General features: G+C 38.3%; 1 protein-coding gene and 1 non-coding gene across 4 annotated transcripts in view; one reads left to right on the top strand and one right to left on the bottom strand.

The window, feature by feature from the left end:
* The window catches only part of ENPP3 (ectonucleotide pyrophosphatase/phosphodiesterase 3), a 96,724-nt gene that overhangs the window by 69,837 nt on the left and 4,956 nt on the right, over nucleotides 1-21,931 (bottom strand). For all 3 annotated transcript variants that reach the window (XR_012095043.1, XM_008007027.3, XM_008007029.3), the window contains exons 3-6: nucleotides 14,065-14,187; nucleotides 11,161-11,286; nucleotides 8,002-8,062; nucleotides 2,517-2,614 (exon numbers count right to left, since the gene is read on the bottom strand). Coding sequence is in view for 2 of the 3 variants with exons in the window: in XM_008007027.3 (XP_008005218.3) it covers nucleotides 2,517-2,614; nucleotides 8,002-8,062; nucleotides 11,161-11,286; nucleotides 14,065-14,187 (408 nt within the window). In the remaining variant the exon portion in view is untranslated. The remainder of the gene's footprint in view (nucleotides 1-2,516; nucleotides 2,615-8,001; nucleotides 8,063-11,160; nucleotides 11,287-14,064; nucleotides 14,188-21,931) is intronic.
* On the top strand, nucleotides 21,198-21,338 carry LOC119625390 (U4 spliceosomal RNA). The gene has a single exon (XR_005241598.1). It is a non-coding gene; the product is annotated as a U4 spliceosomal RNA (small nuclear RNA).

Below are 21,931 nucleotides of genomic sequence, written 5' to 3'. Positions count from 1 at the left end.
CCATAGAAGCAAAAAATAGGATGGTGGATTCCAGGGGCTGGGTAAGGGGGAAATGTGGAATCGTTAATCAATGGATATGAAATTTCAGTTTTATAAAATAAGTAAATTCTAGGGATCTGCTGTACAACATTGTGCCTATAGATAATAATACTGCATTGTACACTGAGAAATCTGTTAAGAGAATAGATCTCATGTTATGCATTCTTAACAAAATTTAAAAAGCAGACAGCAAATGATATCTGCTGTGGCCAATATAAGAGCTCTGCTGTTCATGAATGCCAAACTTGCAAACTCTAATCTCTGAAACTCTGCATATGTCACCAGCTGGATCTTTGCTGTCTACGTGCTACTTCTAGTCTTATCTGATCCACAGTTTCCCATCTAACTTTTCAGGAAGGCTGTCTTCTAAACAGGCCAAATCACTTCTATCCTACTTGACAGCTTCCTAATCTTGGCCCTTCTTTGTCTGCTGCCACCTGCACTAAGACAAGACAAAGTTCTTGCCTGACTAAAGTGTGATTCAGAGAGCCACTTCCTTGTCCACTTAATAGTCACTCATATGACTCACTGCTCTGTGATATTGTTTAGGCTTGGTTTACACCACCATGATGGCCCAACTCAAGCAGCTTGATGAAACCCTAGAGTTGGGGCCTTGGACTCCCTTATTATTGTTGTGACAGCAATGCCTGCTGTCACATACCTCAATTCAAGGCTAACATAATCCGAATCCTATTTAACCACATCGATCCTTTTTTAATTTTCCCTCAAAACAGCCTCAGGATGTCCTGAGAACATGTCCCCCTACCTACCACATCTATTCTTAATCAGGCCTCCTAGAAACTAACAGCCCTATTTTGCCTAGGTAGGCCTAGATGATCATAGCTTCACACATTTGAGGATTGAGATGTTGTTTACATGACTAAAATTTTTTTAAATGTTTTAAAATATTTTAAGCATCAAAAGCAGAAAGCTCTTAGTGGCTGTATTACATTGATGTCATTTCTAATTCTCAATGGAATGACCAAATCAAGGAATTTTACTTTAGAAAAGGTTCAGTTCACCCTGGCTAGTCAAATTCCCTTTTGACATCAGATTTGATATCCAGTTTATCAAGACAAATTTAGGTAAGAAGATAGAAACTGAGAAGTGTTAGCTAACTTTCTAGGACAAAATGACTCAGCAGAAAAGTGGCAGGTCCTGGATTTGGAAAACAATCTCTTTGCTAAAGATCTGCCTCAGGGAATGAGGGAGAAGCTGAAAAAACAATGCACCTTGAGTTGTTGGAAGTAGTGGTCTATCTTCCTACAACAACGGCATTTTAGGGCTCGAATTAACAGTAGAAATCATCAGATCTAGACATTTTGTTTTACAAATGAGGAAACTGAGGCCAAGAAAAGTCAATGGACTTACCCAGAGTCAAACAGCTGTTTTTAATAATTTGCAGAAAAAGAAAAACAATAAACCAGTAAAAAATGACAGAAAATTTGAGAACTTTGGGGATATAAAACAGGGCCTCAGAGGAGGGAGAAGAAAGAGAGGAATTGCAGGGCAGTGAAAAGTGTGGGCCCTGGAGTTAGTTCTCTGGTTTTAACTATGCCACTTCTTAGCACTGTGTCATTGGGTACTCAACTTCTCTTTTAAAAAAAAAATTATTATTAAATAGAGATGAGGTCTCACTGTGTTGCACAGGCCGGTCTCAAACTCCTGAGTTCAAGGGATGCTCTAGCCTCTGCCTCCCAAAGTGCTAGAGTTACAGGCACTGGCTACCATGTCCAGCCTCAACTTCTCTTTATTACTACTTTTATTAAATTATGTGAAGGCTAAGTGTCCTAACACAGAAGTATAACATAGTAAAATTGATAATAAAAGAATTATAACAATTAGTTAAATCCACCCATCATATGCCACATATCAAATAGATATTTTTTGAAAGCTACCTGTACATTCTCACAGTAATCCTATCAGATGGGAAGTCACCATTTCACAGATGAAGAGACTAGGGCACTAAAAGATGAAAGAAACTTGTCTGAGACCTCACAGCTAGCAATTAGTAGAGTCAGATTGTAGGCAGTTTAATTCCAGGACCAGAAATAGATCCTGGACTTGACATCTGCTGAAGTGGTGGGAGGTGCTGGATCTGTCTAGCCCACCTGCCTTCAGGATCCGATTCTTGTTATATCCACCTTGCTAAGACCCAGAACCCAGGTCTGACAAACATCCCTTTCAAGGCAGTACACACGAATAGATTTCCAGAGGACAGAAGTTACATTCGAATACAAAACAAATCAAAATAAACAAACAAAAGGCTGACCATGCTACCAAAATAAAGGTAGGAGAAGCCAGCAAGTGTGAAAATACACTTCCGATTGAAAGTAGATACCATGTGGTAAAGTCAGAGAGGATCTAGGCTAAGACAAACCACTAAGGTTAAAAGTCAGAAAGAAAGTTGCATCATCTGGAGATTGACTAACTAGGTGTCTTTATCATTTTCATGCCACTAGTTATAGAAGACTTACTCAGTTTATTGATATTTGGCATTAAAGTATCCCATGTGTATAAATATTCAGCTCTAAATCCATCCATAGAAAACAAGATAACAGGTGGCAGGTCAAACCTGAAAATGAGAAACAAAATTTGTCCATTGTTTTGGATAGTTATATTTACCTCAAAAGCATTGCAATCTTGTTTTTTTAGACCTGTGTTTAAGGTGAAATAATTGGGTAACTTTTGGGCCATAGCCAGACATTGTCATTTTTTTTTTTTTTTTGAGACACAGTTTCACCCTGTCACCCAGCCTCCACCTCCTGGGTTCAAGCAATTCTCGTGCCTCAGCCTCCCAAGTAGCTGGGATTACAGGTGCACGCTGCCACATCCAGCTAAATTTTAGTAGAGATGGGATTTCACCATGTTGGCCAGGCTGGTCTCCAACTCCTGACCTCAAGTGATCCACCCGCCTTGGCCTCCAAGGAGCTGGGATTACAGGCACGAGTCACTGTGCCTGGCATAAAATTTTGCTTCTGTTATACACACATACATTTCACAGATGTATAGTTTGATAAATTTTCATTAACTGAACTCCACTGTGTAGTCATCACCCACATAAAGAAACAGAATATTATCAGGATGCTTGTGCTTCCTGTGGTCACTAAACTTTCCAAACCACACCCCACCAAGAATGATCAGTATCTTGATTTCCAACAGCATAGGTTATCTTTGTCTATTTTTGTACTTACATGTATATGCAAATAAAATCATACAGTATGCATTTTGTTGAGTCTCAATTCTTTTACTCGACATTATGTTTGAGATTCCTCCATATTGTTGCAAGTAATTATGGATCATTCATTCTCATAACTGTCTAATATTCCAGTGAATGAATAAACCAGAACTTATTCTACTGTCCACGGGCACTTGAGTACTTTCCAATTTGGAAAGTTATTAGGTTTCCAGACCTAAGAGAGCCTGTGGTTTAACTTCATTTACATAAATTCTAAAACAGGAATATATGATGTAGAAATCACAATAGTGATTGTCTTTGGGAAGTAAGCAATGGGAAGGGACATGAGGTATCTTTCTGGGATGGTGGAAATATTCTATATGTTGGAAATATTCTATATTAGTAAGTTACATCACTTAGTGAATTTCCAAATTGCATTATACTATACAATTAAGATAGGACCATTTCAATGTATATGAACTGTAGGATACCTCAATTTAAAAATAAAAATGGAAAACTGGGACTGTTTGAACTGCAGTGTGCAGAAAATTCATGAAGAAATTAAAGTGGCCTAGTGCAATTTGCATGAGAAAGTATTTATTTTTTTCATAAACTCATTAACATAACTCTGATTAAAAATTTTATATTCATAAATATGCCATTAAAATAACTTTGAAGATTAAAGACAGGGTCAACTGTCTGTGGGATCAAGAGTGGAATCCAAAGATCCAATGCACCCCTTTTTTAATGGCCAGCTTGCCTGTCCAAGCTAACTAGAAAGTGCATTTTACATTCTGCTGATACGAACTTTCTTGTAGCTAAAACATCCTTAATTATTTCCTAAAGATAAATTCATAAAGATCACATTTCCTGGTCTTACGAAAAACTTTCAAAGGAGACTAAAATATTGCCACAATTCATTCCCAACAGTAGATATTAACTTATACAGTACTTTCATACACAAGACAGGTAGCTGGGACTTTATATACACAAATCACGATGTACTGATTATTTCATGGAGTACAAGTTGTATCTTCCTTTCATTTTTATTTCTCTGATTGCTAAAAAATTTGAACATTGCATCCATATTATTTTCATTGCCTGTGATGAAGCTTGAGTAAGAGCTCACTACATGCCAAGAACTGTCATCTCCGATCTGTTATTTCACTAGGATCAGGTAGCTTACCCAAGGTATCCCACCACCTGTAGGGGCAGAGCTAGGCTATTGGCTCACATCTGTCTGATTTAAGAGTCTAAGCTCCTTATTATGCTATGATCACTAACAAAATAGTAAGGCAAACAAGCAAAGAGAATACTAGCATAAATGTCTGGCAAGAGGGTTTTATGTAATGTCTTTAGCCACTATAAAATTTTTACCAGCAAATATTATTCATGGTGAGCAGAATCATCATTGTCCATTTTCCTTGCAGGGATGGAAGGTATAGGCAGGAATGACTTCAATGGAATAAAGATAATGAGGGGATTGTAGGTGATGGTCAGTGTCCTACTGACCACCACCACCACCCCTTTCTTCACCACGTTCCTTTCTTTTTTTTCTTTTTTTTTTTTTTTTTTTTGAGACGGAGTCTTGCTCTGTCGCCCAGGCTGGAGTGCAGTGGCCGGATCTCAGCTCACTGCAAGCTCCGCCTCCCGGGTTTACGCCATTCTCCTGCCTCAGCCTCCCGAGTAGCGGGGACTACAGGCGCCCGCCACCTCGCCCGGCTAGTTTTTTTTTTGTGTTTTTAGTAGAGACGGGGTTTCACTGTGTTAGCCAGGATGGTCTCGATCTCCTGACCTCGTGATCCCCCCGTCTCGGCCTCCCAAAGTGCTGGGATTACAGGCTTGAGCCACCGCGCACCACGTTCCTTTCTAGTCTTGCCTTGCATCAAGGCTGCCAAATCAGTCCTGTAATTTCTCTGGGATGCTGCTCCAGCTCTCAAATCCTCAGGGGGACAGTGATTTGCCAGTTTGGAGAAGACCATTCTAACTAATCATTTGGGCTTAGTCATCTAGGTTTGTTGAGACTCTTTACAAAGACTTTAGTGAAAACCTTCCTGCTCACCTAATGTCTCTCTCCTCCCGGTTATCAACAGGTGAGGGATTCTTGGTGCCTCAAACAATTCTTCCCCTTATTCAGGCCCTTACCCCTTCTTCTGATGAATCGCACAGCATCACGGGCTCAGCCTACGACTTGAGGGAGCGTTATGCCACAGAGACTCTGGGACCTTGCTGCCTGGGTTTGCTTCCTGTTTCCAGCAACCACTAGCAATGCAGCACTGGGCAAGTGATTTCACAGCTTTTGCCTCCATTTCATTCTTTGTAAAATGAGGATGGAGATAATAGAACCAAAGGGTTTTTATAAGGACTAATATGTAAGATGACTATTGTGCAATGTACATATTGGTACATAATAAGAACTATATGAATGTTAACCGGTATTAGTATGCTTTTCAGAGATGAATTGACAGGGTAATTTGAACCAAGAGAAAATACCATGGGCACACCTTAATAGATTCAAGTATCAGGTTCATCCAATAAAACAAGTGACTACAGAAAAATTTCACTAGAAAAATAGTAACAATTTCTTGAGTACCTACTATGCACCATGCACTAGAACTAAAATTAACCTACTGCTTGATAACTCACCAAGCATATTCCCTTGCTTTAGGTCATTTAATTCTCACATGAAATTGTCTGATCCTGGCATTGTTATTATTTCAATTTCATAGATGAAGCTCAGAGAAGTGACCAGTGCAAAAGACCCACAGGCAAAATCAGGACTCAAACTTCTCTCATTTTATTCTAATCCTTTGCTCTTCCACCCACAAGGTGGGAAGAGAGCAGCTGAATCTGAGCTACAAACCAAAGTAGCACGGAAGAAAAACAGGCACATTAACCATACTCCTTTTCGAAATGAAATAACACTATTTAAAAATGCCTCCACTGGGCCAGACACAGCAGCTCATGTCTGTAATCCCAGCACTTTGGGAGGCCAAGATGACAGGATCCCTTGAGCCCAGAAGTTCAAGATCAGATGGGGAAACGTGGAAAAACACTGTCTCTACAAAAAACATAAGAATTAGCTGAGAATGGTGGCACATGCTTGTAGTCCCAGCTACTTGGGAGGCTGAGGTGAGGGAATTGTTTGAGCCTGGGAGGTGGCAGCTGCTATGAGTCATGATCACGCCACTGCACTGCAACCTGGGCAACAGAATGAGACCCTGTCTTGAAACAAAAAATGCCTCCACTGGCCAGCACAGTAGTTCATGCCTGTTATCCCAGCACTTTGGGAAGCCAAGGCAGGAGGATCACCTGAGTTCAGGAGTTTGAGTCCAGTCTGGGCAACATAGTAAGACCCTGTCTGTACAAAAAAATACAAAATAATGTTTAGCTGGGTGTGGGGGCCCGTGCCTAGAGTCTCAAATACTTGGGAGGCTGAGATGGGAGGATAGCCTGAGTCCAGGAATTGAGGCTGTAGTGAGCTGTGATCATGCCACTGCACTCCAGCCTGGGTGACAGAGTGAGACCCTATCTCTTAATAATAATAATAATAATAATACTTAAATTTAAAAACTGCCTTTACCAATTCCTCCTAAAGCCAGGTATTCATTTCTTTTTCATCCACCCTTCCACCATTCTCCCTTACTTGGTCCAGAAAAGTGTGAAGGGCAGAGGGGTGGATGGAGAAATGGGGAATCCGTGCTGGTTTGAGGTGATGCACATTTCCAGGCCCCGGCAGTCAGCGAAGCAGCCATGATAAACGTGTGGAAAAGATGCATGGGAGAGGTGGGGCAGGAGTGTCACCTCACGTGTTCATCACCTATGCCCCCTGACAAAGCTCTCCTCATCCACCCTTCAAAGACCTCCTTTCATTTCAAGGCCTGCACAAATCTCTTTCCCTGCTCTTAACAAGAAGAAATTTGAGGCACCAAGATGTAAAATAGAAAAGAGTTCTGGCCAGACATGGTGGCTCATGGCTGTAATCCCAACATGTTGGGAGGCCCAGGAGGGAGGACTGCTTGAGGCCAGGAGATCAAGATCAACCTAGCCAACACAGCGAGACCCTATCTTTATTTAAAAAAAGAAGGCAGGAATTAAGTTATTTAAAAAAGGAAAAGGAGTTCTGGCAGAAGTAATTTCAAGCTAATTTCAATCCTGACCACAAGACCTTTGGAATATTACTTATTTAATATTCCAACTAATTTTTAAAAGTCATTACTGTGGCTGGGTAGAGTGGCTCATGCCTGGAATCTCAGCATTTTGGGAGGCCAAGGCGAGTGGATCACTTGAACTCAAGAGTTTGAGACCAGCCTGGGCAACCTAGTGAAACCTCATCTGTACAAAAAAAAAAAAAAAAAGAGAGAGAGAGAAAAATAAAAAATTAGCCAAGCATGGTGGCATGCCTGTAGTCCCAGCTACTCAGGAGGCTGAGATGGGGAGGATCACCTGTGTCTGGGAGGTCAAGGCTGCAGTGAGCTGTGATTGCACCACTACACTCCAGCTTGGACAAGAGAGCGAGACCCTGTCTCAAAGACAAAAACATAATAAAGTCGTCGTTGTAAAACATGAATATAATAAATTAATATAAAAGGGCTTTGTAAAAAGTAAAGCAAACAAAAGTCCATTAGAACTTGGAACCCACAAGAAATCTAATCCTTTGTGAACTATTCTGTTTTGAAATGTACATTAAGTGGAGGAAATTCTACTCCGCATCTGAACTAACTACATTCTTATGTGCACCTTTGTTAAAGGAGGATAAAAATCCCTGTATCCGTCATGCTCACCCTTCTGGACACTGACACCGCTGGGCTGTGTCACAGTTTTCTTCCAGCCATGAGGTTTCTCCTGAAAAGCATAAGATCGAAATCTTTATACTTGCTGCACCACAGACAAGAAATGAGAAGCAACTACTTAATTTCTGTTAGTTCCATAACTAATTTCTTCTAAAACATGTAAAGTGCATTTTCAGTTGTTGGCAAAGGCAGTGTCTCTAGTGACTTGTAGAGACCAGTAATCTGTACTAACTGAATACCAGGAAGTCTATCTTTACCAAGAGAAACAGAGGGGATTTATTTATTTATTTATTTATTTATTTATTTTTTTGAGATGGACTTTCACTCTTGTTGCCCAGGCTGGAGTGCAATGGTGTGATCTCGGCTCACTGCAACCTCCACCTCCCTGGTTCAAGCGATTCTCCTGCTTCAGCTTCCCAAGTAACTGGGATGGTAGGCATGCGCCACCATGCCCGGGTAATTCTGTATTTTTTGTAGAGACAGGGTTTCACCATGTTGGTCAGGCTGGTCTTGAACTCCTGACCTCAAGTGATCCTCCCGCCTTGGCCTCCCAAAGTGCTGGGATTACAGATGTGAGCCACCATACCCAGCCCCAAAGGGGTTTTAGATGAAAACCCCTTTTAGATGAAAAAAAGATATTTCTTCTTTTTCTTGATAATGTTTTTTGCCTCAAGAACAATATTTTCCCAACTGCTAGAATAAATGGATTTAATAACTATAGACATACAGTCTAAAGAAGAGAAAAAGGAAAGTATCAAGAAAAAAAAAGAGAAAGAAATAGCCAGTGAGAATAACTGATATCAAATGGAGGAAATTTAACAAATTTTTAAAATTTTAACAAAAATTAGCAAAACCAAAAAATTTTGCTTCATGGATATTTCTCATTGTAGAACATTCTAGCTCATTAGTGAAGTAGAAATGACAGACTATGACTGTCACCATCTGCAACGCCTAGTGGATCTCGGCAATGCTTATCAATGGCTAACATATCCCAAAAAACACACCTGCAGGCATGATGTGCCTCTTGATGGAAATTATCTTTATCTTTTTAGATACGTACTTAAAATATGTAGCTAAATACATATTTTAGATGAATGATACTCTTGGTTTTGCTTTGAAACTATGTAAAATTATGGAAGAGAGGCTGGCAATGATGAGCATATTTTGTTAAAGAAAAAAATCTAAAAGTTGGAAATAGGCAAGAGGACTGATCATTAGACTTCATTTTAATGTCATGCTGGGAATTATCTAAAAAGCCCAACAATATATTATCCAATTATCACGGGGTATGTATCTTTATCCAGTTTACTCTTTATTATTCATTTTACAAGTTGTTTATTTGGGAGTAATAAATAACTAGTAGAAAACAAATAACAATATAACTGATTCATACCTGATAGGAAATAAATTGTCCTACAGAAATGCAATTCATTTCTCTCCCACCAAAAGATATGAGTCTAGTGATTTTATTCCAACATTCTTTCAGTCTTATATATACAATTTGGTAGCTTAGTTTCTTATTCTCTTTGAACCTGCTTTAATTCTGGTTGATTATCTTATAAATGAGTTAGTAAATCTTTGACATGTTCATTTTATATTCAAAATTATACTTTGTCAATGTGAGACAAGATTGGCCATGAATTGATAACTGCTGAAAATAGTTGATGGACTTAGAGAGAAAACATCATCATATTCTCTCTACCTCTGTATGTGGTAGAAATTTATCATAACGTTTTTAGAAATTCTAAACTTAACAAAATATAAAAGTAATTAGCTGGTTTCTCAAACAAAAATGATTCAAATTCTCTCAAACTACTCTCGGAAGATAAAATTTTGATAAAAATTTTCAAACTACTCTCAAAAGATGCAATTTTGACAAAAATCATATAGCCTTTTTTAATTCTAAAAGCTGGTAGGCACATTTAACATTTAAAATATAAAGTGTTAACTCTCAGAATGAGAAAACATTTATATTTGTTTTAAAAAATAAACTGAAATGATTACATTAACTCCATCAGAGTAACCAGTGAATTCAGTTAAAAAAAAAAAAAAAATACCACATGGCCTAAGCATCCATCTTGAGATTAAAAAGTTAAAAGTTACCAAATTGGAACAGAAGAAGGGAGACCAGAGAGGTCAGAGGTAATATGGTCAGTGAATTTATTAGAGAAAGAAGCAGACTAGAACCTATACTTGCCTTGTGAAATTAAAGAAATTTTGAAATGATGCAGTATTGAGTATTAAATATTGAGTAATTATTATTTTTTAAAAGGAGTTACCATTTCAGACTTTTCTAATAACCCATTTCAGGTGATTTTTAATTATATTTTGTATAAAAACTGATTCATCCATTGGTACACAACTTATTTTCTATTAGTAGATTATAGTTAAGGTTTCTACTATAATATTTTCATCCAATTTCAGAAATCAGAATTCAACCTAATCTTTTTTTGTCAAAAGTATTAAAATTGTCAGCTCAGTTTGGTGTGAGGTTATAAAAAGGGATTGATAGCTTGAAGAAATTTGGTTGATATATGTATATATGCATTTTTCATAAATTTCATCAGATGTTTGGAGGAATTGGTGATTTTTTTTTTTTTAAGTCACATATAAAGTGGGGAGTGGGTAGAATAACACATTTTTTTTTAATAAAGTCACTTATAAAGTGGGGAGTGGGTAGAATAAAGAGTTGAATAACCTGAATCCTAATCTTGACTCTACATTAACTCCGTGAGGATACTTAGCAATTTAAACCATTGAGGACACATTTGTTTTGGCAATAACAACATTGGCTTAACAAGATGATATCTGAGCTAGAAAACCTCATTCCCTGTATTTTAACTTTAGGATCTGCTATTCAGTGTCTGAAACTACAAGTGCATCTGGCAAGGTCATTGGATTGGAAAAGACTTTGCCTTACAGACAAGGAATTTTAAGATCTCTCTTCTATATCTATGCTGTAAGTTCTCCTCCTCTGTGGTTACAAACCACATTTCAGCCCACAGTAAATGCATTTGATCTTTTCTTCTACATGGAGTAACTAAAGATTCTCTGACTTGTTTTGATTTTTGCAGCCTAGCATAGCTCTAGGAAACTCACGGAGTTCCTCTGAACTTGCAGGCGCAAATGAGTCAACATACTCCTGCTTACCTTGGCAAACACTCTTATAGTCAGCACAGCAATCTTTCCTCTGCAAACAGTCATCTGAACAAGAGCAAAGGCTGGCCTCTAATCTGGTCTCTCCACAACGAAATTTATTGCACGTCCATATTCGAGCTGTAAAACGATACAGTTCAGTTCTGAGCATTTAAGCCTCCAATATAAAATACACAAATTTCATTTATTTACTGCTATATTATAATAATACAACCAAATATAATAATACAATACAATTCTTGATTGTAAATAATACAATCAAATAATACAATCAAATTATTTGATTGTATAATACAACAATCAAATAATACAACCAAGAATTTCATTTATCTGTATTAATAAATGAAAATACATAATGCCAAATGAGGGGTAAACCACCACTTTTCTTCATTAGCTAGGTGGCAGAGAGAAATGCAGCTTTATAAACCACAACCCAGGTTTACTTAGCAGGTACACTGTGAGCTTGAAGAAGATCTGAACACGGCTCCTATTCCCACCCAAGAGCAGGAGCTCCCCAAAGTGAAGAATCACTGGCCCTGACTGATATTGCCACCCAAGAGCAGCTTTGCCCAGCCTTGTCTAAGGACAAGCAGCAAGGAAGAAAAGGTGACAACAGAAGTAACAGGAGCACAGTCATGTCTTTGAGAATGTAGGCAGGTCAAGGTACCTCTCAGTGGAAAGTGACAGCAATGACAAAGCAGCTACCACCCATGCCTCGGGGGTTCTCCCAGGCTATGGACTTAGGATGAGAACAGTTTCAATAAATCCCATTGCTAAAAGCAGCAAGAGGCCGGAGGAAGGTGGCTTGGCGCTGCCACCTGCTAGGAAACAGTGACTAAAATCAACGTCAGCCTTGTTCTGAGACAAACACTCTCAATAGGTAACTTTGTCCACCTCAGTTATATATAGATTTCTTCCTTCTCCAGCATTTCTCATTTACATAGAAAGAAAAGGTTTTTTGAGATTAAGTAAAGGGAACACAGATCTCTATCTATACTGGGTTATCCTCTCCCTCTTGCCCTTTTCAGGGAACATAAAGTAAAGAACTCTACTCTTCTAATCTTCACTCTCCTCCAACCACTAGACACCCCCCTCCACCACCTTCCCAGATTATTTAGGGAATTAAACATTGCAAGCTGTCTTTTCCACCTAGAGAATAGCATTTCTCAAATTGTGCCCTGTGGAATACCGGCATCAGAATGATCAAGAATCACCAGCTTTCCAAGTGACTTTTATGCACCTTGAAGTTTGAGAACCACTGCGAATGAAACAAACAAGATGTTGAACTTCAGCCATAGTAAAACTCCACTGAAACGTATGTAATGATACAGCATTTCATTTACCATAGCCTGTTATTCCTCAACCTTGGTTAAATAAAGCGTGAATTCTGTATTTAGCATTGTTAAGGGGGAAATGATAATAAGACCGTGTATAGGTGTTATAGGTTTAATTGTGTCCCCTAAAGAGACGTTGAAATCCCAACCCCCATTACTTGTGAATGTGATCTTATTTAGAAATGGTTCCAAATTACTTGCCGAGCCAGGTGCAGTGGCCCACACCTGTAATCCCAGCACTTTGGGATGCCGAGGTTGTGGGATCACTTGAGGCCAGAAGTTCAAGACTAGCCTGGCCAACATGGTGAAACCCCGTTTCCAACAAAAATACAAAAATTAGTTGGGCTTGGTAGAGCACTCCTGTAGTCCCAGCTACTCGGGAGGCTGAGGCAGGAGAACTGCTTGAACCCAGGAGGTGGAGGTTGCAGTGAGCCAAGATTGTGCCACTGTAATCCGGCCTTTGTTTCAGGAGAAAAAAAAAAAAAAAAAAAAAGGTTTGGATTTAATAACTATAGACATACAGTCTAAGAAGAGAAAAAGGAAAGTATAAAAAAAAAAAGAAAGAAAGAAAGAAAGAAAGAAAGAAAGAAAGAAAGAAAGAAAGAGCCAATGAGAATAACTGATATCAAACAGGGGAAATTTAACAAATTTTTAAAATCTTAACAAAAATTAGCAAAAACAAAACATTTTGCTTCATGGATATTTCTCATTGTAGAACATTCTAGCTAACTAGTGAAGTAGAAATGACAGACTATTTCATTTCTGTCTTTGTTTCAAAAAAAATTACTTGTAGATAATTAAGTAAAATGAGGTCATTAGGGTGGGCCTTATCCAGTATGACTGGTGTTCTTATTAAAAGGGAAAATTTAAACATAGACACAGACAGAGAGAAGACTATGTGAAGAGACACAGATTATGTGAAGATGAAGGCAGAGCCTGGAGCTGTGCTGCCACAAGCCAAAGACTGCCAGCACCCACCAGCAGCTAGGAGAGAGGCATGGAGCAGATTCTCTTTTGGAGTCTTCAGGAGGACCCAACCTTGCCAACACCTAAAAGTTGGACTTCCAGTCTCCAGAACTGTGAGAAAACAAACTTCTGTTGGCTAAGCCACCCAGTCTGTGGTACTTTGTCATGGCAGCCCTAGGAAACTAATACACAAGGTATGTAGATGAAAATTTGGACACAGACGTGGCGCAGTGGTTCATGCCTATAATCCCAGCACTTTGGGAGGCCAAGGTGGGAGAATTGCTTGAGCCCAGGAGTTCAAGACCAGCCTAGGCAACATGGTTAAGTTTAGTATTTTTAGTAGAGATGGGGTTAAAAACAATTAGCCAGGTGTGGTGCTGCATGCCTGTGGTCCCAGATACTCAGGAGGCTGAGGTGGAAAGATCAACTGGACTCAGGAGATTAAGTCTGGAGTTGGCCATGATCATGCCACTGCACTCCAGCCTAGGCAACAGAGTGACACTCTGTCTCAAACAAAAGGAAAGAAAAGAAAAAAAATTGACATGTATTAATAGTAGCACAACCAACATGCTAATAAACTTATTCTCAGAACTCATACTTGATTCCACACAGGTGTCTTCAAAATCCCAGCAGCAATCGCCTCGGTCTTTACATGCCACATCACACCGGCAGTTCTCCAGTCCTCTAAATGATGCATCAAAGCACTTCTTCCTGCAGCTGCCTGCAAAGTAAAGAAAATAGGGCCCCAACATTTAGGAGCTATCCAATATCTCATACTTGAATAGTGGAAGCATACAGGAAGTACATGGCACAGACTACAACAGACAACTAGATGATTTTTATGGTGCTACAGGATCTACCAGTGCAATGTAATAAATAATGACACTGATATGTCCAGGCGCCATGGCTCACACCTGTAATACCAACACTTTGTGAGACCAGGGTGGGAAAATCACTTGAGGTCAGGAGTTTGAGACCAGTCTGGCTAACATGGCAAAACCCCATGTCTACTAAAAATACAAAAGTTAACCAGACATGGTGGTGCACACTTGTGGTCCTAGCTACTTGGGAGGCTGAGGCAGGAGAATTGCTTGAACTCGGGAGGCAGAGGTTGCAGTGAGCTGAGATTGTGCCACTGAACTCTAGCCTGGGCGACAAAGCAAGACTTTGCCTCAATAGTAATAATAATAATAATAATAATAATAATGTGTTCAAGAAGTACATGGGAGCACATGGGGTGGGACAAAAGCTAGCAAGGGGATTCAAGGACACCATTGAGTCTTGAGAAAGGATCAAGATTTTAAAAATCAGTGAAGCTAAAGAAGGCATATTTGGAGAACAGCAGATGGGTTATGATGGCTAAGGGGTAGAGTTCAAAGGTAGAGGTGGACTAGAGTGAGGAAAGGTGCATATGCCATACTAAGAGGCTTGAAGCCCAACCTTTGGTAATGGGAAGTCATTAAAGAGTAAGCAGAGAGTAATGAATTAGATCTGTGTTTTAGAAAGTCACTCTGGAAAATAGGTGAGTAGGGTAGTGATGGAAACTCTTGAACTAAGCAAGAAATTTTAACCCAAACCAAAAATGATAAGGGCCTGAAGGAAGATAATAGCAGTAGACATAAGGAAGATGTAAATAGAGCTAAGAGAAATTAAAGTGCAATTAGTTTGAGTTCAGCTTTATATAAAGAGTGAAGAAGAGGAATGAGCCAAGGATGACTTCCAAAATGTAAGCCTAAGGCACTGAAAAAACGGAAGTTCAGTTTTCCAGATATCTAACCAAATACATATTTAGGAGGGGATCTGAATATTTAAGTCAGAAACTCAGGAAAGAGAGACATAAACTAAAGATACTGACTTGGAGTCATCAGCATATTAGCAATAAGAAGCAATGGGAATACTGTAGTTCTCATTGTGCAAAGAGTGTGTGCCCAGCTAAATATCATTTCCCCTTGCTAGGGATTCCCATTGAAAATTATCTATAATTCCCTATGATACTTGCTTTCTGCTTTGCATTCTAAAGGAGTTGTTTGAAAGCAAGGAGGGTATAATAGTATGTGTGGGAAAGTTCAACTATGCACAACTTATTTCTCTCCCTTGAAAACCACTGCATAATTTTAAATTAATTTATTTACTTATTTATTCTACGAATATTTATTTTAGCATCATTATGTTTCAGGCACTGTGCTGGGAACTGCAGATCAAGTGACAAATAATGTAGATATAATTGTAGAGACTATATAATAAAAAATTTTAAGTGGTAACTACAAAGTAACAGTGAATAACACACAGTAATGGGACAACTGGCTAGCTATATAGGGTAAGGAATCTCTTGACATTCTTGCCTCACAACATATACAAAAAAAATTTTAGGGGCTTATCAAAATAGAAATGTCTCAGGAGTTAAGCGGTTAAGGACAGTATTTTAGAATACTCATTTTCAAAATAGGCAAGAAAGGTTAAGGACAATGAGGACTGACATAACAGGCACTAAAAGTAATAATTCTCAGAGCATTAGATCTCCTGAATTCATCCTACTATAGTTTGACCCCAAAAAACATCAAACAGAAGACTTAGACGATTTTCAAAGTACTCTGTAAAAAGTTAGTGAACATAAGAAAAATATGATCATTTTTCACTAACAAATCAATGAGATATACAGTTATTGGTAGTATAAATTCACAAAATCTTTCAAGAAGGTTATTTTACAATATGAAACAAAAGCTGTAAAATGTGAATTTTAAGAAAAGAAAGATGCAGAAAGGCAGAAAGGCAAAAGGAGTACATGAAAACACAAATACAAAGTTGCTGTTATAAAATTTCTATAAGAATATACAATAATGTGATGATAATCTTAGCTATTTCTGAGGAGGGAAACATGATAGCTATTATATGGCAGTGGAAGAAACTCTTTTAAATAAATAATGAGATTATATTACCCATGCAAAACTAATATTTGAAAAGTCTGTCTACAAAGTGGAGAACATTTTCTTTAAAATATTTATCTCCAATATTATGAAACATTAAAAAAATTTTACCTTTTAGAAATACACAATGAAATGTTTATGGAAATGAAATAATGTCAAGTATTTGCTTCAAAATAATATGTAGAGGAGGTTATGGAGAAAGGTATAAATAAAACAGGATTGGTCATGAATTCATAGAGTGGGGTGATGATACACAGACATTTATTAAATTAGTATTCCTACTTTTGTATGCTTAAAATTTTTTATTAATTAAAAAAATCTTTATATCCTTTGATTTCAGCAATTTCACTTCCAGACTTTATACTAAAGAAACATACAAAGATCTATGTTGAGAAATGTTCTCCATAGTGTTATACATAATTTCAAAAATATTTTAACAACTGAAACAGTCTTAATGTACATTAAAGAGAGGACTTATTAAATTATTATATCTACACAAAATAACATTATAAGCATTTCTGGATGCCAGTAGAAGTTATTTTAAAACATTATTGTTCACGGTTTTAATGATTTCAAGAAATGTTTATGTTATTATTGGAAAAAAGCGAACTACAAAATAGAATACAGTTTTCTTTTTAAAAGTAGCTGGTTGAGGCCTGGTGCAGTGGCTCATGCCTGTAATCCCAGCACTTTGGGAGGCCAAGGCAGGCAGATCACCTGGGCTCAGGAGTTTGAGACAAGCCTTGGCAACATGACGAAACCCCGTCTCTACAAAGCATACAAAAATTAGCTGGGTGCAGTGGCATGTGCCTTTAGTCCTAGGTACTCAAGAGGCAAAAAAAAAAAAAAAGTAGCTGGTTGATAAAACTCATTTACCTCTTCCATCTCCTCAAATTCCACAAATCTTCACAAAAAGAAGAGGAAAACAGTTTACAAAAAGATATAAATACTGTAAATCAAGTAATAGAGGATAGAAGAAGAAAAAGAATTTGAAAGACAGAAATCGCAGAATGAAGGAAGGAACAACTAGGTGCCTAAGAGGAACGAGTCCTGGAAATTAAAAAAAAAAAAAAAAAAAAAAAGCCAAGGGCTTTCCCTTAGGACCCTAGAAGGGAGGTCCCAGGGTGTCATTAGGTAAGAGAAGCGGTCATTAAGTAAGAGAAGCAGGGGACATTAGGTAAGAGAAGAGGGGAACAGGCACAAGGCTAAATGTAGGAGAATTGGTAAAAGCTTGGGTGTGGAGCAGTGACTACTCACCCTGCCTCCCGCTCCAGACTAGGAAGCTCATAATCTGGAGGAATAAGGAGTGGCTTTCATCACAGAGACAATAGACATAAAGGGGGGTAACTGTGATAAGAAAAAACAACCCTTACTCTGAAAAGGAACAGATGGTCCCCAGACATTTGAGGATAGCAGGATAGCAACCTACGTGAAAGACAAACACCCAACAAACAACATCAAAGAAAAACTTGATTGAAAAGGAAATAATGCAGGGAGCAAAAGAGTTAAAATAACCACACACACACACACACAGTACTGAGATCCTCAGAAAATAGAGAAGATACTGTGTCAACAAAATAAGAGAACTATACTTTTTTTAAAAAGACCCCACATTCAGGGTGGTCTTGGAAGTAAAAATATGAGAGAAGTAAAGAAAAATTCAGTAGAGATATGGTAAGCAGAATTGTGGTCCACAAGAAGATTCCAAGTCCTAATTGCTGAGACTTCGAGTTTGTTGTCTTGTATAACCAAGAAACTGTGCAGTTATAACTAAGGCTGCTGATTAACTGATCTTAGAACAGGGAAGTAAGGCCTCAAAGTGAAAGACGAAATGGAGCTTATGTTATTAAAGAAATCATATTATAAAATTTTCCAGAATTGAAGAGCATAAATTATTACATCATAGTTGTCCACCAAGTTTCCCAGGGCAAAACTCACACTAAAAGATCAACAGGATTAAGAGATGTTGAAAGCCTCCACAGAGAGATTATGAGCAACCTACAAAGGATCACTAATCAGAAATGTATTAAAATACCAAATATATTAAAAGCAACACTGGATGCTATAAGACAGTAAAGTAATACCTTCAGATTTCTAGAAAAACAAATTATTTCCATCTTAGAAATACCTAGCCAAACTGTCAAGTGTTAGGTTAGAATGATATGTCTTTACATAGGCAAAGACTCAAGTTATCTCTCTCAGGCATCCTATTTTAGAAAGCTATCAGGTTGTTCTTTAGCAAGATGAGAAAATGAAACAAGAAGAAAGAGATTTTAAAATCATGGGATCTAACACAATAGATGGGCTAATGGAAATCTCAACCATCCACCAGACCAAGAGAACAACCAACATGGATTAGAACAACAGGACAGAGAAATAGACACTAAAATGAAAGACTTTATTCCATACCCAACTTCACATTGCCAAAAATTAGAAAGCTGAATAATGGCAATGGCTGGTGGAGAGGTGAGGTAAAGGAAGGTAGGGTAGGCTGAAGCAGCCATTCTAGAAAGCAACCTGGGACTACATACCTGAGTTAAGAAGATAAAAACCCTAACTTCCTGAAACTTCATTCCTTGGTCTATGGCAAAGTACTTATCATACAGGTTTATAAGGGAACCTGCAGTATTTATGTGGTGGTGAGGAACTAAAGCCAATTTGGGTATTCAGCACCAGGAGAGAGCATAGGTTGGTTGGCAAGTTGGGTACATGCCAAAAAGTAGCACACAGTAGAAGCATAAGAACGGATGTATGCATGACAATTCTGATGGGTCTCAAAAAGTGCTCAATGAAAAACTAGAAAAAAAAATATGTAGATTTAGATATATCACAACCATTTACATAGATGGTCTTTACATTTTTTCGTACACTCTCCTCTTACGAAACCTTTCTGCACTTGGTTTCTAGAATACATTAGTCACCTGGCCTTTCCTCTCACATTCCTGGCTACTCCTTCCTAGTCTTCTTTGCTTTTCCCCTTCACCTTCCCAATTCCTTAAGGTTGTTCTACCCCAGTGTCATGGTTTAAATCCCACATATGTTGACAAGCACCACAGTATATGCCCAGGCAGGACTTCACCTCTAAAACCAGCCTCATATGTCCAACTACATTCTTGACTTCTGCACTTGGACGTCCAATAGAATTAGCAAATTTAACAGGTCCAAAACTGAGCCCCTGATTTTTCTCCCCAAATCAGCTCTTTCTACAATCTGCCCCAACTCAATTATGGAAATTTATATTTCCAGATGTTCATGCAAAAATTCTGGGGTCATTCTTGACCTCTCTTTCTTACTCCAAATCCAGTCTTTCAATAAAATCTATCTACCCCATCAAAATAGATCCAGAATCCAAATACTTCTTACCAGCTACAATGCTACTGCCCTGGTTTAAGACATAAGGCTTGCCCAGATTGTTGGAATAATCTCCTGATTGGTCTCTCTACTTTTGTTCTCACTCTACCATCTATTCATAACACAGTAGCCCTAGGGATTCTATTAAAAAGCAAACCAGAGCATATCATTCCTCTGCCCAAATCATGCAATCAGTTCTTGTCACACTCAGAATGAAAGTTGAAGACTAGGGTTTGACATACTAACCTTTACTTGATCGGGCTCCTCTTTATTTAATAGGTCTCATTTTATGACCACCTCTCTGTAGTGTTTTTAGTTCTAGTTCATAGCCTCTTTATTATTCCTTAAAGGGAACATGACAGGCAAGCTCCTGCCTTTGGTCTTTGCACTTCATAGTCCTTCTGACCCGGAATGTTTCTCCCCAACAGTCCCTATGTTTCTGTCTCACTTCCTTCAGTCATTACTCAAAAATTATTTCATACACACACACACACACACACACACACACACACAAACACAACTCTGATTCCTTCTTTTGGGCTTTACTTATTTCTTAGCACTTTATCTTATTATTTTTTTTTATTTATATTTTTACTGTCTGTCTTGCATGCTAAAATATAAACTCCTGGAAGGATTTTGTCTCTTGTCTTCACCACTTTATCTCCAGTAATTGTAATAATACCAAGCATATAATGTTCAATCAAAAAATATGTGTAGTCATGACAGTACATCTGTAAGAACATGCACAGATTTTAAAACTCACATTAGAAAAAAAATGCATAATGCCTACGGAAGGTGAGTTAACTGGAGTGGAAAATGGTGAAAATGACTGAGGGTTGGGGTTTAGGAGAATAGATACAGTGGAAAAATGAGTAGTAAACAGGATGACTATGTTAAGGATGCTGGCAAAAAGAGGCTGGAGTTAATTACCAATGCCCTGCCGGGGAGAGGGAAGAGAGTGCTGCCACACAGGGCTGATCAACTCAGATGAAAGGAAGAGGTCAAGGAAAAATGACTCTGGGAAGCCAGCCAATGGGTGTACTAAAGTGAATGAAAGAGCTGGAACAAAAGGAGGTTTTGTTCAGACATTAGATATGCCTTTTGCAATCAATTTATGTGATTTAGGGGGTAAAATAGCCAAGAAATGATGCCCATTTGTGTGTACTAACGTCAAAACAATACCACTGAAATGGCCTGTCAACATTTCTTTGATCAAGGAATGGCACCATGGCCCAGAAACACAACAGCCAAGTGACCAAGGGAAGATAGTAATCTTCCAGCAATTATTCAACTTTTCAGTTCTACTGTGCTCCTAGGTCATATTAGGGAAACTGAGTATTTCTCAAGTAGATACATGACTGGAAAATTGCCAGTTAACCTTACTGAGGCTTCCAATGAGACTTACTCCACTGGAGTCACATTAGAAGGTTTTAGTCAAATTTAAAAAGGGGTCCAGAGCTTTGTGCAGTGGCAGTATAGTAGCCAATGAGGTTTATTTGAGGCATGATTATTGCTCATAAAATTTTTAAGAAGACAAAAATGGGTGAGGGTGCTGGGCACAGTGTCTCACACCAGCAATCCCAATGCTTCAAGAAGCCAAGGTGGGAGGATCATTTGCATCCAGGAGTTTGAGACCAGCCTGAACAACATAGTGAGACCCCATGTCTACACAAAAATAAAAAATTAACCAGGTGTGGTAGTGCATGCCTGTATACCAGGGACTTGAGGGGCCGAGGTGGGAGGATCACTTGAGCCCAAGAGATCGAGGCTGTGGTAAGCCGTGATCACGCCACTGCACTCAGCCTGAGCAACAAAGTGAGACCTTGTCTCAAAAAACAAACAACAGAAAAGGAGGGACGTGAATGATCTAGCAACTGGTCTTCTACTTCACCTTAGTAAAAGTAATAAAATAATATGTAAAAAGATTATAGGTAATTCTTTTTATATTGTCATTTGTAAGTGGTGCATTTACTATTCATAATAATGAAATACAGCAAAAGGAATGTGAGGTATTTTTATATTTGGGGACATATTTCTCCTGTTTTTCTTTGCTTCTTATGAGAAACAAATTTTTTGAAGATATTATTATGCACTACTTTTCAAAAATTTGGCACTGCCCAATCAAGAACCAAGAGATTTTAAAGGTAGAACAGCTCTAGCATGGTGTCAAGGTACAGGGTAGTGGCAGGA

Source organism: Chlorocebus sabaeus, chromosome 13 (genome assembly GCF_047675955.1).
Source record: "Chlorocebus sabaeus isolate Y175 chromosome 13, mChlSab1.0.hap1, whole genome shotgun sequence".
Taxonomy (NCBI): domain Eukaryota; kingdom Metazoa; phylum Chordata; class Mammalia; order Primates; family Cercopithecidae; genus Chlorocebus; species Chlorocebus sabaeus.
Note: the sequence above shows the minus strand (reverse complement) of the source record. Positions and strands in the feature narration are given on the sequence as shown.